General features: G+C 34.8%; 1 protein-coding gene across 1 annotated transcript in view; it reads right to left on the bottom strand.

Annotated features, from left to right (window-relative positions):
* The window catches only part of KIAA2026 (KIAA2026 ortholog), a 128,286-nt gene that overhangs the window by 100,235 nt on the left and 1,675 nt on the right, over positions 1–26,376 (bottom strand). The window contains exon 2 of the mRNA XM_032849598.1: positions 681–881. Coding sequence (XP_032705489.1) covers positions 681–881 — 201 coding nt within the window. The remainder of the gene's footprint in view (positions 1–680; positions 882–26,376) is intronic.

Raw genomic sequence — 26,376 nt, 5'->3', positions numbered from 1 at the left:
CATTAGCAGTTCCCTATTACAACAGCAATCACTCCTAATATAGTTTGAGTTTGAGATTTGATTTATTATGAAAATCACCAGTCTTTTTTAAGTAATCACCTCTTTGGGCCCTAGTCTCTTTTGTTATAAATAAAATGTTATACAAAAGTCATTAATCTATGCTCCCAGACCCTAAAAGGCAACACTAAGCATAACATTCTTTCCTGATGAGCCCAAGCTAGGCTGAGTTATCCAGAAAATTAATAGCAATGGATAAACTAGCAGAGGTGAACCTATGTGTCATTTTGAACTACATAATCTTTGGAGTTTCTCCTAATTTTAAAGGTCTGTGAATCTACTCTAATGCTATACAAATCTATATAAAACTCTTCTAATTTAAAATTTGATAATACTTCTATTTTCATTTATAATTCATTTGATATACTTCTAGAAATCTAGAAAGCATTCTGAAATCTTTCATAAAAATTTGTGTTTAGCTTCAAAGTAATTTGGTTTGAAATTTAAAACTATTTTCAAACAAATTTCACTGTGGTATTTCATTATGATTTCATACTTGAGTGACAATGCATTTTGGGCCCAAAATTTGATACGGGCACACAAAAGTTACACAGCTACTCTTTGAAAAGTACTTCCTAGAAATTTGAAAATGACTTTTTTTTTTTTTTTTTGGTAACATTTACCTTTTTTCTTCTTTTGCTCTCAGCTGTTCTTCCTGTCTCAAAACTTGAACCATTATAGATTCAAAAACTCCACTTGTCAAGCCTGCCAAACTTCGTGGTGTTGACCGACGCCTTGTAGAGGTACATGCAGTTCCCTTCTCATCCTCCAATCCATAATAGCCTCTAGATGTAACTGCTATCGTTGTCTTTTCTCTCAAGTGCCTTGGAGAAGAATAAGTCAATTCACAAGGTCAAATCTTCTGGGTAAGCAATAAGAGCTCTTAAACCAGCATCTTAAGAATAATCTCTTTTGCTAACTATATAGAAAGTATATAGTTAAACCTTACTTAGCTATGCTCCAAATTTTAATCTGCCCTTCATTAATTTCTAATTTTCCTTACCCACTATAAAATTAGTCTGAATGACAGACCCTTCGCTACATTTAAGAAATACGTAAATCTTGGAGTTCCTGGGTGGCTCAGTTGGTTGGGCATCTGACTTCAGCTCAAGTCATGATATTGGGGTCCCAGGATCAAGTCCCAGGTCAGGCTCCCTGCTCAGCAGGGAGTCTGCTCTTCCCTCTACCTCTACCTTTGTCCCTCCCCCTGCTCATGCTCCCTCTTTTTTTCACTCAAATAAATTAAAGAAAAAAGAAATACATGAATCTTTCACATTAAAATTAAGGATTAAAACACTATCGCTTTAATGGACAAAAAAGTTTACTGTTTGCAAAATTAAATGCAGCTTATCTTTTTCGTATTACCTGTCATTGGTATAGGAAAATGCACAATACTACAAAAACATTTTGGGAGAGAAAATTCATGGTACATAAATGCTTTGAAGAAATTATAAACAAATGAAACATTACAATGTATTAAATACTATGATATATAAGTACAAATTTGGAAACCTGACTAACCTATAAAAAGAATCTAGGAATCAAAATTCCATTTTCAGTGTCACACAAATGCTTTCCTAACCTGTAATATTCTATTAATGCACGAATATACTACTCTAATACTTGAAAACACTGATAAAAAAGTTTCTCAGCATTTTAATTATCTATAAATCCCCTTAATGAATTTGAAATAATTGATTAAAACTATTCACACTGGAAAAAGAAACATTTATCTTATCAAGTTTTTAAGTCAAAATTAAAACATGACTTCTGAACTTTTATCTATAAAAACGGCTAATTATGGGCGCCTGGGTGGCTCAGTGGGTTAAGCCGCTGCCTTCGGCTCAGGTCATGATCTCGGGGTCCTGGGATCCAGTCCCGCATCGGGCTCTCTGCTCAGCAGGGAGCCTGCTTCCCTTCCTCTCTCTCTGCCTGCCTCTCTGCCTACTTGTGATCTCTGTCTGTCAAATAAATAAATAAAATCTTTAAAAAAAAAAAAAAAAGGCTAATTATAAAAAGCATCAGGGAAAATATCTCCTTTTCTACCTCTGTGAAATATGTCAGAGTCTCTGAAGGTTTTGAACATGCTGTTATTTCTATAACGGCAAAATCAAGTCAATACCCCAAGCAAGCATTCAATACGCTGGATGAATTCTACATCCTGCTTTCCTAAAGGCTTTCTTTAATACAAAGCAGGCAAGGTTCAATGAAACAAACCTTTATGGCATGAAATACAATCAAATACAATCAAATCCTGGACTTTGTTCACAATAGTTTATTACTGTAAGAAGAACTTTTGTAACAATCTTAGTCTCAAGGCCATCTGGAGCAAGGTTCTACTGAACTACGGCACTATTTTATGTCTTCTTTGTTGTAAGGAAATAAGGTTGTAACTGATTCAGCTTCAAGTAGGGCATGAACTTTAAGTGTTCAAGTAATCCTGAAGAATTTGGGCTAATCTCGCCATACTGTTTCAGGTTGTGATTATTTTATGCACAATAGCATAGATCTGTCTAATGGCTAATTGGGCCAAAAGGAATGCCGGCCAGAAGCAATATGGGTCAAAAGATATGAAGATGATTAGCAATAACAGATACTGAATGGGTATATTTGGGTTCATTTTACTGGTGAACTAGTTCTGTAATTTTAATTACTTCCTCATTAATACTGATGGAAGAGAACATTAATGAACAATATTGCATTGAAACATGATGACATCTCAAAGGTTACAGTATATGCAGAGCATTGGGGATAAAAGTTGAAGGAAACAGGAAGTCACATGGCTAAATTATTATGTAAACAAGCCAGAAACTAAATTGTATCCTTTAATTTCACTCTTACAAGTAGAGAAGATGAAATTATATAAACTATTTTTAAACAGTATTTTTTCAGAACAAAGACCAAAGAGAAATTAATATCCTTTATTACTCATCAGAAAAAATGTCTATAGTTTGATATTTATCATTCATAATTAAAATACAAGAAGGAAAACTATGCAGTCTCTTTCATATAAAGGTGTAAAAATTAAAAAAGTGTAAAGATTACTCAGTGTTGAGGAGAATCTAGAAAAGAAAAATGTTCACAGAACATTATTGGATATATAAAATTGCAACATTTTTGGAAGTCAATTTGGTAATAACCATTAAGATGTAATGTACTCAAATCCTTTGACCCATCATGGTCCTGGGAATTTACCCTACAGACATATCTCCACAACTGTGAGCAATCTCTCTCTCTCTCTCTCTCTCACACACACACACACACACACACATTGTTATTGAAAAAGAACAACCTGTAAACATAAATGTCCTTTTATACACAGATTAAACAATGTATACCACAACACGGAATAACATCCATCCATTAAAAGGAATTAGGAAGTCTATATGTACTCACTATAAAAGATGTCCATATTACACTCCTGAATGTAAAGTTTCTGAATATAACTTCTAACCCAAAAGTAATTACATATAAGTATATGTATGTGTAAACACACACATGGCACCAAGTAGTATGTATGTTTGTGTACAAGTTCAAACTCTCACCTAGACTACTGCAACCTCTTCATGACTGGGGCTACCTGGCTTCTGTTTCTTTTTTTTTAACTTTATTTTATTTTTTCAGTGTTCCAAGATTCATTGTTTATGCATCACACACAGTGCTCCATGCAATACGTGCCTTCCTTAATACCCACCACCAGACTCACCCCACCCCTCCAAAACCCTCAGGTTTGTTTCTCAGAGTCCACAGTCTCTCACGGTTCATCTCCCTGGCTTCTATTCTTATCTCCTTGCAACAACCGAGGTCATTCTTTTAACAGGTAATTGGATCATGTCATTCCTCTGCTCTGTCTTGTCCAAAGCCTTTCAGTTACACTTAAAATAAAAAAATTTGAAGGCCTAAAAGATCTAGTGTAATATGACCCACATCTACCTCTCTAGACCTCATTTTCTAGCACTCTGCTCATCATAGGTCTTTGTGTTCTGGCCACAAAAGTCTCTGAATTATTCTCACTCACAGCAATATCAGCTTTGCCCTTGATCATCCTTGTCCTCATATAAGGAACTCTTCCCCCCAATATCTGCATAGCTAGGCATTATCACTCGATCCAAATCTGTTCAAGTGTCAGCATACCTAAGAGGACTTCCCTGACCATCATAACTAGTAAAGGGTGCCCTGTCACTCTTTGTTCCCTTATCCATTTCTTTTTCTTCCTGTTTGTCATTAAATTATATTGTATAATTATCTGTTTATTTGGTAACTTTCCATCTCACCAGAATGAAAGCTCCAGGAAGACAAGGATTTTGTTTTGTTAATAGATGTAGCTTCAGAGCATCAAACACATGGATGTGCATGCACGAGTGTGATATTTGTAAGGATACACACCAAGCTGTTTATTTTTCATTTTAAATTTACATACTTAAAATTTAAGTTGAAAAATTCCTATTAAGCATTTGTTACTATTTGGGCTTCATTTATCAGAAAATAAAATGCAATAACAAAAATAAATAAGTCTTACCTCCAAATAAGAATTGTCAGACAATCAATAAACAATTAAAATAATACACTAAAATAACTCTCTTTCTAAAATTCAAGCTTTTCCTGTGCCTACTCTGAAAATTATTTTATAAAATCAGTCTGACAATAGTTTGAAAATAACAGATTGCTAACTGTAAGCAAAAGCTAAGCAATTATTATAGTTGACTCCTTGAGTAAAGCGTGAAAGGTCTTTTCTGTGTTAATACATTCCAAATTTCAGAATTCAGAGGCTTAATTCTGTTTCAAATTATTAAAGTAAGTAGTAAAGAAGTCAACTGACATTAAGCTTTACTTATGGTTAATATATGTACTAACACCACCCTCCCCCACTAAAACCATTATTATATGATTTTGTTTTTGTTATCAAAACAATATAAATTCTTACCTATAAAAATTGTATCTGTACAATTAAAACTTGGAAACAATTATCCAATCTGCTTAAAAATATTCTAAATAAAGAGTTTCAGGCATTTTTTTAACCTATTTACTTAAAAAAATTTTAAATCTAACTACAGCCCTCAGGATCCTGGGAAGATAAACTAAAAAGGAGGTGTTTAATGAAGAGACTAAGGAAAACTAGAAAGGGACAGTGAAGCACTCTTGGGTTAGCAAGTGAACTATCATCACTCTATGCCCAAAAGAGGAAAGAGAAGGGTTAATTACTGGAACAAAGAAAGCTATAATTATAGCAGAGGGCCACAGAATTATGGAGCACAGTTACTGACAATCTGTAGCCCAGGAAAAGAGAAAGTTGTTAGAATATTCCAACCCTCTCTGTCCTCCTGTCAGTGCCTTCCACCGACTGAATCCAATCACAAGCCAGACCACAAGGCAGACCAGCTAATGCTTACTTAAAAATCAGCCTCATAGGGCACAGAGCACACTGCACAAAGACAGAGACAGATTTGGAGGGATAAATGAAAACTATCCAGTAAAATAAACCTTGATATCAGTCTTCAAGAGCAACTAATTGAAATTAGGGAAGACAACTCTAACAGTGAATTTCAACAAAAACTTTTGCCTGTTTGAGTGGTGCCTAGGTGGCTCAGTCAGTTAAGCATCTGCCTCAGGTCATGATCTCGGGGTCCTGGGATCGAGCCCCACGTCCAGCTCCCTGCTCAGTGGGGAGTCTGCTGATCCTCCTCCCTGTTCATACACTCTCACTCGCGCTCTCTCTCTCAAATAAATAAGTAAGTAAATCTTAAAAAGAAAATTTTTTTGGTCTGTTTGATAAGCACCATGATGGTCAGCCCAACTTATAATGCCCTTCCATCTGGATTTATCCATTTTTATGAGCTTTGAACTATAATAGTCATTAAACCCAAGTACCAAAATAAACTTAACATAAAGCTCTATAACCAAAATTTTCAAAACTAGTGAAATGTCACAATGTCTTTGCCCACACTAATGTTTTATAACATTAATGTTAAAACTTATCTTTAAAATGTGTAACCTCTCATGTTTTAAGTATATCTAGATTGTAACATTTTAACAAATGTTTCAATAAAACATAATAGTACAGAATGATTGATAAATACAGATACATTGAGGGCACATATTCAAAATATTTTCTGATCTTGGGAAAACAGATCACAAAAGTTTGGAAACCATTGCTCAGATTCAGCAGTATCAAATACCCATAAGAATTTTCAGAAAAAAGAAGCCTTCATACCTATAAAAAGTATTTTTACATTTATTAGACTATATAATTTCTCACTTGATATTCTTTACATTCTATTCTCCCAGTTGTTACTTATTCCCCCGCATTTTTTTAAAAGATTTTATTTATTTATTTGACAGATAGAAATCACAAGTAGGCAGAGAGGCAGGCAGAGAGAGAGAGGAGGAGGCAAGTTCCCTGCTGAGCAGAGAGCCCGATGAGGGGCTCGATCCCAGGACACTGGGACCATGACCTGAGCCGAAGGCAGAGGCCTTAACCCACTGAGCCACCCAGGCGCCCCTCCCCCGCATTTTTAAAGAAAGATTTATTTACTCTTTTTAGAGAAAGAGAATAAGCATTGGGTGAGGGTGCAGAGGGAGCCTCAAGCAGACTCCGCACCAAGTGCAGACCCACATGAGGTCTCACAACCACGAAATCACAACCTCACCAAAACCAAGAGTCCCACACTTAACCAACTACTCCACCCAAGCAGCACTCCCACCCCCACATTTTTAACTCTTTGCATCATCCAGACCTCCAATCCCTTATTTGACTGCTTCATTTGCTCTAATAAAATTTAAGTTTCTTTTAGCTATTCACATAGACAAGTAGTTGGGACCTATCATACATGACAAAGCTCTTCTCTCTTGACCAATTATCTGTCTCAGGCATTCCACTTCTTTCTTGCATCTCAGCCAAAAACTCCTACTCCTAATACCTCCACCACTAGTACTGCAGGAAAAATCACCACCTTGTACTGTTGCCTGTGTAACCTAAACTGAATTCAACCCCACCTAAGAGAACTTTTTAAAGGAGGTCAATTCCCTCAATGGTACTCCGTAACAGCAATTTCAAAACATAAAGATTATTCAAACGCTTCACTCCATCATAAATTAGTAGCTGACATTCCCCACCACTTGTGTTTGTATTTTTTTTTTTCTTTAATTAGGCTCCACACTCAGCATGGAGCATAACACAGGGCTTGAACTCACAACCCTGAGATCAAGACCTCAGCTGATATTAAGAGTCAGACACAAACAACTGAGCCACCCAGATGGCCTAAAAAACTGGTAGTTTTATGGAAGAGCTCCCATTTCCTGTTTCTCATAGAACAAAATTATCTAAATACTACTTTAAACTGCACTGAAAAAATGTGCTTCTCATTCTCTTACCAAAGCTAATCCCACCACTGGTTTTCTAAATTTGCATTTCATTTATTATCTTCTGCAATTTCAACCTCTACATGCTAATTGTCTTTAGCATACATATATGTAATGTCAAAGTTTATCTTAAAAACAAACCATAGGGGCGCCTGGGTGGCTCAGTGGGTTAAAGCCTCTGCCTTCGGCTCAGGTCATGATCTCAGGGTCTTGAGATCGAGCCCCACGTCGGGCTCTCTGCTCAGCGGGGAGCCTGCTTCCTCCTCTCTCTCTGCCTGCCTCTCTGCCTACTTGTGATCTGTCTGCCAAATAAATAAATAAAATCTTTAAAAAAAAAAAAAAAAAACCATAGCCATAGGTGGCTCAGTCAGTTAAGCATCAGACTCTTGGTTTTAGCTTAGGTCATGATCTCAGGGTATGAGATGAAGCCCCGAGACTGAGATTCCCTCTCTCCCACTGCCCCTCACCTTGCTTGCACATGCTCTCTCTGTAAAATAAATAAAATTTTTAAATAAATTATTAAAAAAAAAAAAACTTTCCCCTTATAAAGAGTGACATCTAAATTCCTGGTCCTTTTCATGTTTCATTCACACCCCAATCTGGCATTTGCCTGCACTTAAACTACTAAAATCACTCTTTCCAAATGATCTCCTATTTTAAACTTCAAATAATATTTAAGTTTTTTATTTGAATTCCACTATAGTTAACATACATTAGTATATTAGTTTCGGGTGTACAAAATAGTGATTCAACAATTCCATATATTACTCAGTACTCATTATCATAAGTGTACTCTGTAATCCCCATCCCATATTTCATCCATTCCCCCACCCACCTTCCTCATGATAACCATCAGTTTCTTCTCTATAGTTAAGATCTGTTTCTTGGTTTGTCTCCTTTTTTTCTCCTTTGGCTTGTTTTGTTTCTTAAATTCCACATATGAATGAAATCACACAGTATATGTCTTCTTCTGACTTATTTCACTTACCATTATACTCTCTAGCTTCATCCACATGATTGCAAATGACAAGATTTCATTTGTTTTTATGGTTGAACAATACTCCATTGTAGAGCTATGCTACTATTTCTTTAATCATTCTTCGGCTGATGGATACTTGGGCTTCTTCCATAATTTAGCTATTGTAGATAATGCTGATATAAACATCAGGATGCAGGTATCCCTTTGAATTACTGTTCTTGGGTATTCTTTGGGTATTCTTTGGATAAATACCCAGTAGTGCAATTACTGGATCACAGTCATTTTATTTTTAACTTTTTGAGGAAATTCCATATTGTTTTCCACAGTGCCTGCACCAGTTTGCATTCCCACCAACGTGTACAAGTATTCCTTTTTCCACATCCTTACCAACACATATTTCTTGTGTTGTTGATTTTAGCCATTCTGACAGTTGTGAGATGATATCTCATTGTAGTTCTGATTCACATTTCCCTGATAATCAGTAATGTTGAGCATCTTTTCATGTATCTGTTGGCCACCTGGATATCTTCTTTGAAGAAATGTCTGCTCATGTCTTCCCCAGTTTTTAACTGGATTATTTATTTTTTTGGTGTTGAGTTTCATAAACTTTTTATATATTTATAATACAAACCTTTTATCAGGTATGTCATTTCCAAATATCTTCTCCCATTCTGTAGGTTTCCTTTTAGTTTTATTGATGGAAGTTTCCTTTGTCGTACAGAAGATTTTTATTTTGATACAGTCCCAAAGGTGTATTTTTGCTTTTGTTTCCTTTGCCTAAAGAGACATATCAAGGAAAAAGTTGCTACAGCTGATGTCAAAGAAGTTACTGCCTATGTTCTCTTCTAGAGTTTTTATGGTTTCAGGTCTTACACTTAAGTCTTTTGAATTTAGATTTAGTTTTGCATATGGTGTAAGAAAGCAGTCTAGTTTTCCCTCCAGCATTCCTTTTCTTTTTCAAGGTTGCTTTGGCTATTCAAGGTCTTTTCATTCCATACAAATCTTAGGGCTCCTTGTTCCAGTTCTGTGAAAAATGCCAGTGTTATTTTCATAGGGATTGCATTGAGCCTATAGATAGTTTTGGGTAGTACAGACATTTTAACAATATTTGTTCTTCCATTCCATGAGCATGGAATGTCTCTCCATTTCTTTGTGTCATCTCCACTTTCTCTCGCCACTGTTTTATAGTTTTCAGAGTATAGGTCTTTTACCTCTTTGGTTAGGTTTATTCCTAGGTGTCTTACGGTTTTTGGTGCAGTTGAAAATGGAACGGATTCCTTAATTTCTCTTTCTGCTGCTTCATTATTGGCCTATAGAAATACAACAGATTTCTGTATGTTGATTTTGTGTCCTGTGACTTCACTGAATTGGTCTATCAGTTCTAGTAGTTTACCAGTGAGTCTTTTGGGTTTTCTACATATAGTATCATCTTAACTGTAAATAGTAAAAGTTTGACTTATTCCTTGCTGATCTGAATTCCTTTAATTTCTTTCTGTTGTCTGTTTGCTGTGGCTAGGACTTCCAGGACTATGCTGAATAGAAGTCCTGAGAGTCAGCAAACAGCTCTCTTTGGAAAATGTTTATTCATGTCATCTGCCTATTTTTAATTGGATTATTTACTTTATGGGTGTTGAGTTTTATAAGCTCAGTGTCACTGATCATCAGGGAAATACAAATCATAAACTACAATGAAACATCACCTCACACCTATCAGAATGGGGAAAATCAACAACACAAGAAACAATGGGTGTTGGCAAGGATGCAGAGAAAGCGGAACCCTCTTGCACTGCTGGTTGAAATGCAAACTGGTGCACCTACTCTGGAAAACAGTATGGATGATCCTCAAAAAGATGATCCTACAACCCAGCAATTATACTATTATGCATTTACCCAAAGAATATAAAAATACTAATTCGAAGGGATACATGCACCCAGCATCATCTACAATAACCAAATTATGGAAATAGTCCAAGTATCCATTGACTGATGAGTGGATAAAGACGTGGGGTGAGACACCTGGGTGGCTCAGTTGGTTAAGCATCTGCCTTCAGCTCGGGTCATGATCCCAGGGTCCTGGGATTGAGTCCCACATCCGGCTCCTTGCTCAGCAGGGAGTCTGCTTCTCCCTCTGCCTGCTGTTCCCTCTGCTTGTGCTTTCTCTCTCTGGCAAATAAATAAAATTCTTAAAAAAAAAAAAGATGTGAGGTATATACACAAGGGAATATTACTCAGACATAAAAAAAGAATGAAATCTTGCCATTTGCAAAAAATATATATGGAGCTATAGAGTATTATGCTAAGCGAACTAAGTCAAAAAAAGACAAATACCATATGATTTCACTCATATGTAGAATTTAAGAAACAATACAAGTGAGCAAAGAGAAAAAAAAGAAAGAGGCAAACCAACAAACAGACTCTTCACTGGAGAACTGATGGTACCAAAATGGGGATAGACGGGGGATAGATTAAACAGGTGATAGGGATTAAGGAGTACACTTGTAATGAGTACCAGGTGATGTATGGAAATGCTGAATCTCTATATTGTACACTTGTCACTAATATTACACTGTATGTTAATTAACCAGAATTTAAATAAAAACTTCAAAAAAAATCCAAGCACATGAAGAATTTAATGTATTATAAAGATGGTATAACAAAACAATGGAAAAAAATAATGCTGCAACTGGCTGAATATGAGCAAAAATAAAGGTTGATTTCAACCTTACTCCTTGATCAAAACAAATTCCAGACAGCTCCACATTCATTTGTTCACTCATTCATTTATTCCTTCATTCAATATTAATTACTTATAGGTAGTGGGCAATGAGTTGGCAATAATTATAACAAGATTAACACAGGCAAGATTCCTATCCTCACTGAAAATACACAAAATGAGTAAGATACAAAAAGTAAGAAAACAAATACATACATACAAACATCAGTTCTAACTACAAGTCACATACTATAAACTCTGGGACAGAAACTCAAGAAAAATTTCTCTGAGGAACTGACAGGAGGAGCCAGCCATGACAGAAACAAATCCAAAAACCAAAAAAAATCTTGGGGACAGAGTATTCTAGATAAAAGAACAAACAAGTATCAAGGCTCTAAGGTGAGAAATGGCTTTACTGGTACATAAAATGGTAAGCCAAACTCCTTACTATAGCTTAAATGCCCATGAAGCACTTTAGGAGGATAGTAACTTCTTTTAATGTATGTACATTTTTAAAAGTTCACTCCAGCTGCTAAGTAGAAAATGGTACTCTAGAAGGAAAAAGCAGAATAAAGAAAACAAAAGTCAGAAAACTACAACAACAGTATTCCAGGCAAGAGAGGATAATGACTTGTAAAGTGGTGAGAAACAGAGGAGAGGGATAGCAAAGAGTTATTCACAAAAGGCGGCTCACAGCTGGTTGATATGCTTAATATGAGAAGTAAATGAAAACGAAGAATCAATGAAAAAAGCGAGTTTTTCTGGCCAAAGCAACTTGATAGTGGAGTAATTTATTCAGAAGGTAAGAGTAGACTTAGAAAAGCAAAACAAAACAAACCACAAGTTCAGTTTTGCACATGTTAAAATTTGAGATGGCTATTAGACACGAAATTGAAGAAAAGAAGCTAGTAATAGTAATAGTTTCTTAATAGTAGAGGAGCAAGTGTATGTATTACCTACGTACAATAAAATTTTTGCCACCAGATGTACTTTTGTTAATAAGCTATTAAAACATATACTAATCACTGTTTAGCTCAACAAAGTCCATGTACAGTCTAGTTATACTTCAACTATTTCCTTCAGATTTTCACAGATTTCACACATATAATTATTTTGAATAATTTTATTGCAAATACTATCAATCCTCCCACCACAGGTTTCTAAATGTTCCTTCCTCCTTGAAATTCTTTATGATTCCTTTCTCTCCAGCCTCTCTCTCAGGTATAAGGGCTCCTTTCTCTCAATCCCTATAGCTCTTGTTCTTCAGCAACACAGCACAGTGATTAAGTACCTGGGTTCTGGAGCCAAAGAGGCTGGATTCCAATCCAGGTGCTGCCACTAACTACTTTGGGTGAACTGTTTTTTTATGTCCCTTTTTCTCATTTGTAAAATATGTTATATAAATCACCAGTTACCTCAAGAGTTGTATGGATTAGATACTTTAATATTGATAAAGCCCTTTAAAAAGAGTGACAGAGAGTGACACTTAGTATATGTTAACTAGTAACTAAAATTGTGATAAAGTGTAATTTCAAAAGTTCTACTGGGTTTTTGTGTATTAAAGGCAGTCAAGACAGGTTCTATTCCTACTATTTGCTCTAGATTGGCAAATTAATCACAACAAGTACTGTTGAAAAGGATAAGTACAAAATATGGTAGAGGGATGAGGATATGAGAAAGCAAGCTAAGCTCTGTGATTAGAAGCACTAAAATATATTTTTAAGATATATTCTTACTATAAATCTCACAAACTCATCATGGCATGACTGACGGCTTCAACCTACTTGTTAATGAGTCAGGCTCATTTTTACTGAAGGTGGTGTCATTTTCCGTTGGTAGCCAAACAAAGCAAAAGACAGCAAATCTATATGGCAAAAAATAAATGTTTTAAAAGAAAAAACTACGGAGTCAAAAACCAAACCAAACCAAAACTAAAACCACATTACAAAATCTTAGTGTTGTTATCCTGTTAGTATACAGTTTCATATGTAACAACAGTCATATGTTACATTTGATTAACAAGTAAAATCAAATCTAATAGGTGATAAGAGGGATATAAAACTGTAGATATGGCAAATCCAAATTTTGTATTGCAATTTTATGTGAGTAAATAATATATATGATATAGATAAGAAGGCTACCAAGTGAGTATCTCTGTCTGATGGGATGTGAGATTTATTATTTCAATTTTTTTACAATTTTCTATTTTATCTAAATCTTCTTCAAAGAGCATGCTTGGCCGAGTATTTATAGCATATGGAAAGAAGTTAATAAATTTTAACTATTAGAAAAAATTTTAGCTGCTATTAAAAAATTAAAATAGGGGGCGCCTGGGTGGCTCAGTGGGTTAAAGCCTCTGCCTTCAGCTCAGGTCATGATCCCAGGGTCCTGGGATCGAGCCCCGCATCCGGCTCTCTGCTCAGCGGGGAGGCTGCTTCCTCCTTTCTCTCTGCCTGTCTGTCTGCCTACTTGTGATCTCTGTCTGTCAAATAAATAAATAAAATCTTTAAAAAAAAATTAAAATAGATCTCAGTTATTCTATTCTATACACTCTTGCCATGATAATTTTTTTTAATATAGATAGATAGAGAGAGCGAGCACACAAGCAGGGGGAGTAGCAGGCAGAGGGAAAGGGAGAAGAAGGCTCCTTGCTGAGCAGGGAGCCTGATGTGGGGCTCCATTCCAGGACCCTGGGATCATGATCTGAATAGAAGGCAGACGCTTCACCGACTGAGCCACCCAGGCACCAGCCATGATACCTGCTTCAAAATAAGACTTAAATATAACTAATAACCTTTGACTTAAATCTCACTACCAAACAAATTCCCTACCAGAATTAGTAATTAGAAGAAATTACTAAAGTACTGGCAATTGCACCATAATCAGGGATTCAGATAAACTGGAGGATATAAATGGTTTCTCACACTTGTTCAGTACTCTGTGGATCATAATTTGTTTCTCAAAACCTTTTATTCAACATGTTATTTGTTTGAGATTACGTTCTTATAATTATATTATACATACAGATTTGGTATAAAAACTAAACTGTCGAATTAACCAATGCCAGTTATGTCAATATGTGTTTGCAGCCTATTAATTATATTTGCCATGTTTTTTTTTTTTTCTTTGTTTACTGGCAAACAAAACTGTTGAAAATATCTTGCCAGATAGAGTAACTTAAATTGGTAGAAAATTCTGGGGTGCCTGGGTATCGCAGTGGGTTAAGCCTCTGCTTTCAGCTCAGGTCCTGGTCTCAGGGGCCTGGGACGAGGCTCGAATCAGGCTCTCTGCTCAGCAGGGACCCTGCTTCCCCCTCTCCCTCTCTGCCTACTTGTGATCTCTCTCTGTCAAATAAATAAATAGAATTTTTTAAATAAATAAATAGGTAGAATTCTGTATTGTATGCAAATTTTTTTCCTCTGTGAACTGGGAGAAGACTGAAATTTTTAAAATTAAAGAAACCACCCATGTGCAACCTAATATTATTTAGGTATTTAACTATAGCATCTTATCTAAATTATTTGGCAAAAAGAAAGTGCTGTCTTTCTCTTCTTTCTAGCATTACTCTTGGATTTCTGCTTAATGTAAACCAACTTTTTCCAGTTATATTTCTATATAATCCTCCGCCAAAACTGCAACTTAAGAGGAATAAAGTCAAATGCAAAATTAAAACTAAAAGAAGCCGAAAATTAAGATATAGAAAAAGATCAAACTGACATTAATTTTCTTTTCTAATTCTCTAGCTTACAAGCTTTTAATAACTCATGAATCTGGAATATCAAACTCTTTATTAGTGTAGCATATTAGGCCCTATGTGATCTGGCTCCATAATCTGTTCCTCTCCCCCTAACACCTGTCACTACTTTTCTATACATAACTACACTCTAGCCAAAGTATTCCCCAGCTATATACAGTAGCTTTTTTTGCCTTTGCACTTGTGAATATTCTTCTCTTGTTAACTGAATGATCTTTATATCAACGTAGTTTATCAACTCCTATCTTTCCATATTCATCTTTGAATCCCTCTACAGTGCCCTATCAAATAATAAGCAAGGAAAATACATGCTGAATATAATTATCTGTCTTACTATATTAACCACACACTACTTTCTATTATGCTTTTAAATATAGTATCCATCCTTTAAGGGAAGATATGATTATCTGCATTAAACTTAACCATTACCTATTGAGCTTCTCTGCACATGAACAGCCAACTTCTAGATATACAAAAATGCATAAGACAGTCTTAAAATTTAATGACTCAAATATATATGGAAACAGACAACTTCAATATCATGGTATTCAAAAACTTTAATACAAACCATATGACTCCGAGAGGTGTATCCTTTAAGAACAGAGGAGTACACCTACCCCATGATGAAAAGAAGAGGAAGGAAGAGATGGGCAAAGAAGTTTTCTTGAGATGACAACTGTGTTGTGTCTTTAAAAACAAGGAGGAATTTGACTTGATATAATGGAACATTTCTTTGATCTTTTTTTATATGCTCATCTATTTCATTAATTCAGGAATTACCAAACAACTATTATGTACACCCTAAACCCTGAAGATGCAATGATGGATAAAACATATTCTCTGCCCTCTTGGAAAGCACAATAAGACAGAACCAGATAGGGGCGCCTGGGTGGCTCAGTGGTTAAAGCCTCTGCCTTCGTCTCAGGTCATGATCCCAGAGTCCTGGGATCGAGCCCCGCATCGGGCTCTCTGCTCAGTGCAGAGCCTGCTTCTCTCTCTCTCTCTGCCTGCTTCTCTGCCTACTTGTGTTCTCTGTCAAATAAATAAATAAAATCTTTAAAAAAAAAAAAAAAGATAGAACCAGATATATCCCTAACAATTTTCTTACATGCTATAAACAGATAAAAAACTAAGAATCACAAAGTACTGAGGAAAGAGCAATTAATTCTGTATCAGGCTTCAGAAAAACTAAAATAGACACCTCCCTAGAAAAACTAAAATACACACACAAACACACACACTTTTGCATACTGTATGGAGGGAGGGAGTTGTGTAGAATTCCAGTTAAAAACTTCAAACTTTATGAAGGGTTGGAAGTCATACTAAATTACAGAAAGAGAAACACAAAATTTAAATATCAACCAAAAGGGTATGAGGTCAACTAACATAATACTTTATCTGATATAGTGCAGAGCAACACTATGATTAGTTTACAATGGATCTCTTTTCATTGCTCCCGAAGATCAAATGAGAAACACAAAGAATAGTATTCATATCCAAAGCTGATATGTAAGATCACACAAACAGGTTTACACGATGCAAACAGATGAGAATAAAACCCAGTGTCTTTAACTTCAGACTTTTAAAAATATTGATGTTATTTTATATCAACATAACATCACAGTATTAGCCCAATGGAGTAAAAGTACTTCTAGAATTAACACTTGAATATGATTCTAAGTTAAAATCAATTCTCTCAGATTATATATAAAGTAGCTTGCCCTGGATATTACTTCCATGTTCCAAACTCCACTACAGGAAGAAATTGAGAAAAGATAACTTGTCATATAAATTTTAATAGATGAATTTTAACTCTAAAGGAAAAAAAAACCCAAAACCTTATATTACTCATTACTACTTTAACAAATTCAGCAAAATTACATTATGCCATCATGCCAAATCTAATAATCCATAATTGATTTAAAAGAAAACTAGAAACTGATAAATTCATCATTACCTCAGGAAGTAGTCTTGACCCTCGCCTCCAAAAAAATATTATTCTAAATTTGATGGAGCTTCCAAAACTACCAATTTATAGGAAATAGGACAAAAGAACAGAATGCTATCAGCAAAATCCAAGACTAGAAGACCCCAAATAACCTAGTTTCTTCAACAAAATCAATGCAAGAATGAAGGGGAAGAGTCAGGGATAAGGAGAAAGAGAAGGAAGAAAGAGCAATCTATAAATTAAAGAGACATATGAACCAATCACAATGTGTGGACTTATCTGGATCATGTTCAAACAACAATAAAAATTTAGAAATTATAATTTTTGAAACAACTAGTGTGAACATTGGATTTTTACTATTAAATTTTTTAAAAGATTTTATTTTGTTTATTTGACAGAGAAAGACACAGAGGGAGAAGGAACACAAACAAGGGGAGTGGGAGAGGGAGAAGCAGGCTTCCTGCTGAGGGGGGGGGGCCTTGACATGGGGCTCTATCCCAGGACATTGGGATTGTGACCTGAGCTGAAGGCAGATGCTTAACCCACTGTTCCACCCAGGCGCCCCGAAGTTTTTTGTCTTCTTATGGTACTGTAGTTGCATTTTAAATGAAGCAGTTCTCATCTCTGAGCATTACAAATTGAAGCATTTACAGAATAATCTGTTGTCAATGACTTCAAAATACTACAGAAGGGAGGTATATGGAAGGTATGAACGGGGAAGAATCAGTTGTGAATAAATTTTATAGGGGAATGAGTAATAAGCATGTTAGGATTCAAATACTGTTTTGCTTTTTTTTTTTTAAAAGATTTTATTTATTTATTTGACAGATCACAAATAGGCAGAGAGGCAGGCAGAGAAAGGAGGAAGCAGGCTCCCTGCTGAGCAGAGAGCCCCATGCGGGGCTCAATCCCAGGACCCTGAGATCATGACCTGAGCTGAAGGCAGAGGCTTTAACCCACTGAGCCACCCAAGTGCCCCTACTGTTTTGCTTTGATGGATATTAGAAATTAAAGGTTTAAACAATGTAAAAAAATTATCTAAAAATAGAAATTGCTTTGTGTAATATTCTGTGACAAACTCATGACTTTCAAGGTCTGTTCTTTTTCAAAGGAATAATACATCTAGTATCCTCTCCTCCCCCCATCCCCGACACACTCACTTATTACCAATTATGTCTGAAACTGTATTCCACATGAAAACATGAGTACAGGACTCTCCTCTCACTTCTCTCCTGCCTTCCCTTCATTTCAACTATAACCCAAACTGCAATGCAAATAAGGGTTGACAAGTGTAAAAGCAGTGCTAAATATTTCAATGCAAACTCTAAATTCTGAAGAGAAATCAAACACGACACAGTGACTATATCCTGAAACAGTCCTCAATCTTTATCATGCATAAAAATCATTTAGGGAGCTTACTAAAAAAGTAGATTTCCTTATCTCCACTCTGAGATTATAAGTTAACAGATTTAAATATGTTATTCTGGAGCTAGGGAATCTGCTTTTTAACACCATTCTAATGTCGGGGACCTAGGAAACACCCTTTGAGAGAGATGCCCCTAAAACCTTTGAAAACAACCTTTAGAATTTATAACCCATGTACTGCTAAAATGCAAGTCAAATGGCAACAAACCAAGCAGAAAAAGTCCCTGCCTTCATAGATTTTACATTCTAGTAAGAGAGGAGAACAAGATATATGTAATTACCCCTGAAACTAGTAATAGCCTATAATGTTAACTAAACTGTATTTAAATTTAAAAAAACTGAAAAAGGTCTATGTAATTAGATCATATATGTTAGGTTGCAATAAATACTATGAAGAAAAACAAGGAGGTTAAGGGAGATAGACAATAACCAGGGAGAGGAATATTACTTTAGATATGATGCTTAGGAAAGACTTGCAAATAAGGTACCATCAGAGAAGCAAGTGAGCAAGTTGGGAAATGAATTTATCTGTTAGAAGAGCCAAATTTAAACCTACTTTTCCTCAAGCACAAGTATTCAAGACAAATATAAAATATATCTTCAGTTTTGTTTACTGATTATATTCTAATATTTTTATTCTCCAATTATAGTAATTCAGATTTTTAAAAATTAAGCTGAGGGGGGCCTGGATGCCTCAGTCAGATAAGTGACTGCCTTCAGCTCAGGTCATGATAACAGGGTCCTGAGAATGACCCCCGCATCAGGCTCCCTGCTCAGCAGGGAGCCTGGTTCTCTCTCTCTCTCTCTCTGCTACTCCTCCTGCCTGTGCTTTCCCTTTTTCTCTTTCTCAAATAAATACACAAATAAAATCTTTAAAAAATAAAAATAAAAAATTAAGCTTATAGGCTAACATGAAAACAATCTATAACTATTTCTATGGGATAACATTTCTATGTAGTAAGCTTTTCAGATGATCTGTTTCTATCCTTCAATGCAAATGAAGTGGACTCTGTTCTTATTTTTAGTACAAACAAGAGAAACAGTCCAAATTCACTGGGAACTATATAGTTAGCAAAATTTTAGTGTTCCTTAGTATACTTGTTAAAAATCTACCATTGAAATTGAAAAGCAGTTTAAAAACATAAAATCAGTATCAGTAAAGTACTCACAGAAGAGCAGTATTAGTAAAGTACTTTACAAACTTGTAGCAAGAGGTTTATAATCAAGCAGATTTACCATAAACTGGTTTATCTCAATTGTATTCTTGTGTTTTTATCTTATAATAGGATGCCTACACAGAAATGAAAAAGTGAGACTTTCCATACATACTAAAATATAAATATAAATATAAAAGAGCTATCAGAAGAGTTATTTTTGTGAAGTTATTTTCAGATAGATGGCTGTACACCAAGCTTTAAATATAAAATTTTGGGATGAGTTCTTACCATTAACTATTCCAAGTCCTTAAAAGTGCACCTACAAAATTTATATATTTTATATTTTGAATGGTATTACAAAAATAACAACAGTAATATATGGTCGTTGTAAACAAAAGAAATTAGGAGTGGAAGGAAAAATTAACACCCACAGTTCCACTACTCGATTATGACAATTTATCTGAATATACTATTTAACAACTTTGGTGATACAAATTTTTAATACAATTTCCTACCAAAGACAAAAATACTAATTTCCTTTAAATAAAATCTTTTTTAACTGGAAAGTAATAATCTAGGACCTATAGAAAAGTTAAAAGAAAATGAAAAAATACCCAGAATCTTGCTACTTAGCAATAACCACTACTAACATTTTGTTGGTGTTCCAAAGTCTTTTTTCAAAGGGAACATACTTAATATACTAACTTTTTAGCACAATTAATTCTGAACACTCACAGGTCCCAAGTGGAAAATGATAAAATAAAGGGCATGGTGATAGATAATACTACCACTGGGTTTATTAGTTTTTCCCAATTAAAAAAAGAAGAGCCTCAAGTACTTAATGAGTATTTTAAAGATTCATACTACTATGCAAGTTCTTTGGAAATGCAAATGGCTATTATTCATTATGAGCATCTCCAATTTTATTAAGATGGCCTAGACATGACTTGAAAGTTAAAACACAACTATGGAAGGGACCCAATCACTCTGGAACATACCCCTGCTGCTCTAGTTTTTTTCCTTAGAAATAAAAATAAATACAAGGGCACAAATAAATACAATGAGAAACAGGCTGTAAGGCAAAACATTTGAATCCATTAGGACACTTTTACTGTATTAAGTCTAAATCATTCTCAAATTAACAAGTGAAACAAAATCTCCTAAAATAATAAAGTCTATAAATTTACTATATTCCATATAATATCTTTTACTTATGCCAGAATGAACTCTTTTCAGTTTTATTAATTGACTCTCCTTAATTATTTCAGCTTTTATCATATATTATGCGGATTTTAATCATCTTCTAATGTTTAGTCTTTCCAGTTTGAAGACAGTCAATCCTCACACAAAGTTCTGCCTTTGGTCCTCTTGTATTTTCACTAGACTCTGTCCTCAGCAATCTCATTCACTCCCATTTCTTCAGCCACCATCCTTCTACAGATTAATTCCTAATTAAACATCTCTAACCTAACTCTAATTGCACTGCTGAGCTCTATCGGCAGCCTTCTAATAATTCTCAGTTGCATATCTTCAAATGAATGCCTCATGTTCTCTCAGCATCACCATCACCTGGGCTTAAGGTGTACATCATTTTGTACATCATCCTCTCCTTCACACCCCACATCCAACAGCTTGCCATCTGACTACTTTCACTTCCTGTACTTACCTCTTTTATATCCTCATCCATTTTTTCATTCCTATTACTTATTATCTCATGATGGATTAACTCAATAACCTTTTATCTAGTTTCCTTTCTTCATCTCTTTCCATTTTAGCCTTCAACCCTCAAAATACTAGTAAAATCATGTCACTCCCTTGGCTAAAGCCTGTAATGGATCTACACTGCTTACATTCTAAATTCCTTAGCAAGCATTCTAGGTCCTCCTTAATTAGCCCCAGCCTACTTTTCTAGACTTATCCGACACTACAAGCCCTCATCATCCTACACTTCATCCACTGGGTATAAACTATTCCTCTGGAATATTCTGTACTCTACTACCTCCATACCTTGAATTGTTCATTTCAATTTACCTACTACCTTGAAGTAAGGGATGATGTCATGTTTATCACTAATATCTACAGGTCTTTACCTATCACTTACTATCATAGAATAGGTAAATAATTGTTTAATGAACTCAATCCACATATCAATAAGCTACCCACCCTCCAAAACTATGACTCCTAAAATAAAATCTAGTATTTTTCAATCACAGTTTCCTACTTTCCCAGTAGTTATCCCTCCGGCATACTCCTCTAACACTCTATAATAAAGCTCATCACAGTAGTCTTCAAATTATACACCTTTGAAACAGTTATTTCATGAGTGAACCAAGATGTACCATCAAAAATCCAAAAGTGATTATGTTCTCCCCATTTGTAGGGGGGAAAAAACCTAATGTACTAGATAGAATCTCTTCAATTAAGAGTTTCCTTCCACAATTTTTTGTAAGCCTTTTGGACCCCCTAACAAAAATCATATGATACAATTAAATCGAATTTATCAATATTTCTCAATGTTCTGCAAATAGTATCTGACCTCCAGATGTCTGACAACGGCAAAAGTTAGAGAATCACAGTTTTAACACATTTAACCTTTTATTATAAATAAATCCTAACACAAAGGAGGCACTCAATAAATGTCTTATTAATTGAAATCCTTCATCCTTTCATCAGTGCACCTAAACATTTTCTGACTCTTCTCTACCACAACTATTTTTTTAGAGTGGCAACTGTAATAAATAAACTATATGGAGTATCAAGGTTTAACATTCTATAGTTCCAAACAAGAGGTAAATCTAAATTCTATTACCAAGGTCCCCAATTTTTAAAGATTTACATTAAAAAGATAGAATCCAGTAGAGGTGGGGGAAGTTAGACTACTAGGGAGAAAGAAGCATCATGTCTAAATTCCCAATTAATTTCTGGATTTTGATCTTAACTGAGAATAAGCACTTGTAGTTGGAAGCCACCAGTGTTTTCACATTTTTGAGGCTTAATGATGATGCTGTTGTACTTTCAACCCGAAGAAAAATATCTGCAAAAAGTAATCACAAAACTAAATAACCTTCAGTTATATTTTAAAAAAGTATTTTTTAAGCCTATTACATGTATCATTTAACAGCACATTAGTTCTGAAATCAAAAATAATTTTAACAAGGAAAAGTCATAGATGATTTTCACCAAAACATTACTTTTTACTAAGTTTTTAAATTTTAATTCCAATATAGTTAACATACAGTATTCTATTAGGATCAGGTGTACAATATAATGATTCAACAATTCTACATTGCTTAGTACTAATCATAAGTATACTTTTTAATCCCCATCACCTATTTAACCCATTTCCCCCTCACCTTCCCCTCCTCTAGTAACCATCAGTTTATTCTATATAGTTAACACTCTGTTTCTTGGTTTGTCTCTTTTTCCTTCTTTCCCTTGTTTGTTTTGCCAAAACATTATTTTATTTTTAAAGATTTTATTTATTTATTTGACAGAGAGATCACAAGCAGGCAGAGAGGCAGGCAGAGAGAGAGGAGGACGCAGGCTCCCTGACGAGCAGAAAGCCCGATGCAAGACTCGATCCCAGGACCCTGGGATCACGACCCGAGCTGAAGGCAGAGGCTTTAACCCACTGAGCCACCCAGGCGCCCCCAAAACATTATTTTAAATGGCTAAGATTAAAAATTTAAGTTCAGCTCTGTTGGGGTCACAGGTGATAACTCTTTGACTTCTACAATCTTTTAAAACTATGAAAAGCCACCTTCTGGCTTTATAGCAATATTCTTAAACCTTTCAACAATATTTTAAAATTTAAAAGTTTTCAAATACAACATTATTTAAAATGTGGAGGAATCAAAAATTCTTAACTCATATTTGACAGTTTCTACAGCTCTGCACCTGAATTCCTATTAAGTATTTTTTATTTCTCTTCACTTAGATGATCTTCTCCATATTTCTAATGCTAATTGCTATTTCTCAGTTGCTTCAAATAAATGAATGAGATCCCTTCTAAAATATAACTTTGAGAATAGATATGTTAAGTCTTAGTCCTAGTTCTATCACAAATATTATACATACAAAACGCATTGCTATTTATTGCTATTATATATTTACATACAATTATGTTTATAAATTCATAGACTTTACACATGTAGTGCTACTATATATACCACAAAAAGCAAACCAAAAATAGAGATTTAAAAGGAATTTTAAAAAAACAACAAACAGAGCATACTGAAGTTGTAATATTTTCTTCCCTCACCCCAATCAATCATCCTGTATACCTGCTGTGGTGCAAATACTACTCTGGAGACCACACTGTAGCCACACAGAAGTACCTGTAGTTCTCAGAAACAGCATGCTGTTTCATACCTTGTATTCATTGCAGTTGAGCATTCTAGATTATCCCCCTCAAACCCTCCAAAAAACATCCAGCAGCAATCTTCAACTCCTTTACTTCAAGTATAAACTTCTTTATGATAACTTTTACCTAATCTCTTTAGCCCTTCTCATTTCCTCCTCTCATGTATGATCCCCCCCCCGGACTTAGGTTTTCCTCTTAAGTCTCCCTTGTACCTGTTTATATGTCCACTACAGAACATCATCCTTTTAGGTTTCTGTTTCCGTATTCAACTATAAACCACTTAGGGGCACGGGACTTATCGTTTGATCTCAGAGACCTGAATGTCTAGCTTTGGCAGATACTCACATATTTGTACAATCAATAACCTAGTATAACACTCTCATAATACAAATGACTGGACTGAGATTCAAATTAAACACTGTGTCCACAGTCCAGGGTACTAATGTCATTGGCTGCTCTATGATAATGCCGCATCTTCTCTAATGTATCTCATTTCTTGTTCATAAAATACTTATAAAAGCTTAGCAGTATTGGAGCAGATGTAAAGTTCTCTTTACAATACTCTAAAACTAAGAATTAATTCAATATTTTACATATATAAAACTTAAATTATATCTAGGTAATTTCTTTTATTACTAAAACACCATGTACCAGGTATTTACAAATAAGGTATTTGAGTCAACTGTGGAAAATCATACTCATGTAGACAGTCTATGGAATGTTGTTCTGGAACATGTATCTCTGTGTATCTTAATTGTATACCAAACAGTTATAACCAATACTTTTCTCAAAGTTATGCCCAAAGTATTTATTTAGTGATAACTCAGATTTTAGGCTATTACAGAAAAAGAAATGAATTCCTAGTACCTACAAGTGTGGTCTGGCAAACCTATTATTTATAAAATGTTTACATACATCAAATACAATAAAAGCAAGGGACTCAAAACTTTATCTGAGGCCATCATATTATTTTTTGCTACTAAAATGCAAGAATTTTGTCTTTCTTGAACTAAGAATATCAGAAATACATTATTATGTTTATAAACAACAGAATGTTTTCTAAGTATGGATGTTATTACATCATATGGGAATATAGTATTCTGAGCATTAGCCATCAGGTATCATTCTAAGCACTGAGAAATTAACTTTATGAAGAACGGAAGTAATCTTCCTGCTCTTTTGTAGAACTCAAGAAGTTTTTCTTATACACACAATGCTTCTGAAAACACCTATAATTCATTCAAACCAATACGCTATACTCCTTAGCACTTCCGTGCAACCATTCTCTCATCTCATTCTAAATCCCTGTTTCCACATCTATAAAACTGAATGCTTGGACTAAATAAATTCTATGGTGCCTTCCAGATCTAAACTCTTGTGATACCAATTTGGAGTATATTTTACCACTTAAAAATAATGACGTGAATGGATTGTTTTTTATGAGTCATAACTATAATGACTCTGTAACGACTCTGTGGAGACAAGAGTAATAAACACACTACACAAGATATCACTAAAGTATTAAAAGTAAACCTGTGAATAATTATTATGAAATAATTCTACTTTATGAAAGGTCTCAAGAAGGGATTCCTTAAATAGAGCCCCCCCTAATGAGTTAAGCACTATGTTAACTATCATTTTCAGTGAAAGAAGTCACTGATAGTCTTGAAAACATATGGGAAGCCAGTGGACACATTAGATTATTTTTAAATTACCATTATAAAATCAAGGAGCAAAAACCTACAACTTCTCAGGAGCTAGTTATAAAAGCACTAATATAATGCCCAGTTTCAGATATGAGGAAAATATTCATTCTATTCAACTACTATTACTAATACTATAATGGTTGTAATTTATATCAGACTAACTGTGGAACCGACACTGCTAACTTTACATTTATTAACTCATTTAATCCTAGGGTAACACCATGAGGTACTCTTATTATCCCCATATTACAGATGAAGAAACTAAAGCCAAAAAGGTAAAGTGACTTATGCAAGTTCAGTCAGCTCTTAAAAAAATCAAAATAGTATTCCACTTGAACTACCATTTCCAACTTTCAATTATTTTTCTATTCCTAAATTTCTATTCACTTGAGAAATTAATTTGGCTCACATCAAATAAATGATTACAAATACATTTATTTTAATACCTTTTGTGTTACATTACTTTCTCTCACTAAAGAAAAATAACTGACTCTGAATATATGGGTATAGTATACCAAGAACACAGTGCCACCTGAATTGACTATGATTTCTAGTAGAATAAACAGATGTCTAAACATTTTAAAATTTCAAAATTTTTGTTTTGATGCATCCACTATTACCGCAAAAATTCAGTCTGTTCATATAAACCTGAGAGAAAAGATCAGGAACACGCCACAGTAATTATCAATCATTTAAAAACACTCCATAGGGGGCTATGGATAGGGTGGCTGGGTTATGTTCTTTGGGGAGGGTATGTGATACGGTGAGTGCTGGGAAATGTGTAAGCCTGACGATTCACAGACCTGTACCCCTGGAGCAAATAATACATTGTATGTTAATAAAAATTAAAAAAAAAAACCACTCCATAAATTTACGATGGCCGACATGTAATGAAACGATAAATTTCTTGGTTTG

This window comes from Lontra canadensis, unplaced genomic scaffold (genome assembly GCF_010015895.1).
Source record: "Lontra canadensis isolate GAN:19392208 unplaced genomic scaffold, GSC_riverotter_1.0 scaffold234, whole genome shotgun sequence".
Classification (NCBI taxonomy): Eukaryota; Metazoa; Chordata; class Mammalia; order Carnivora; family Mustelidae; genus Lontra; species Lontra canadensis.
This window is presented reverse-complemented; position numbering and strand designations above follow the sequence as displayed.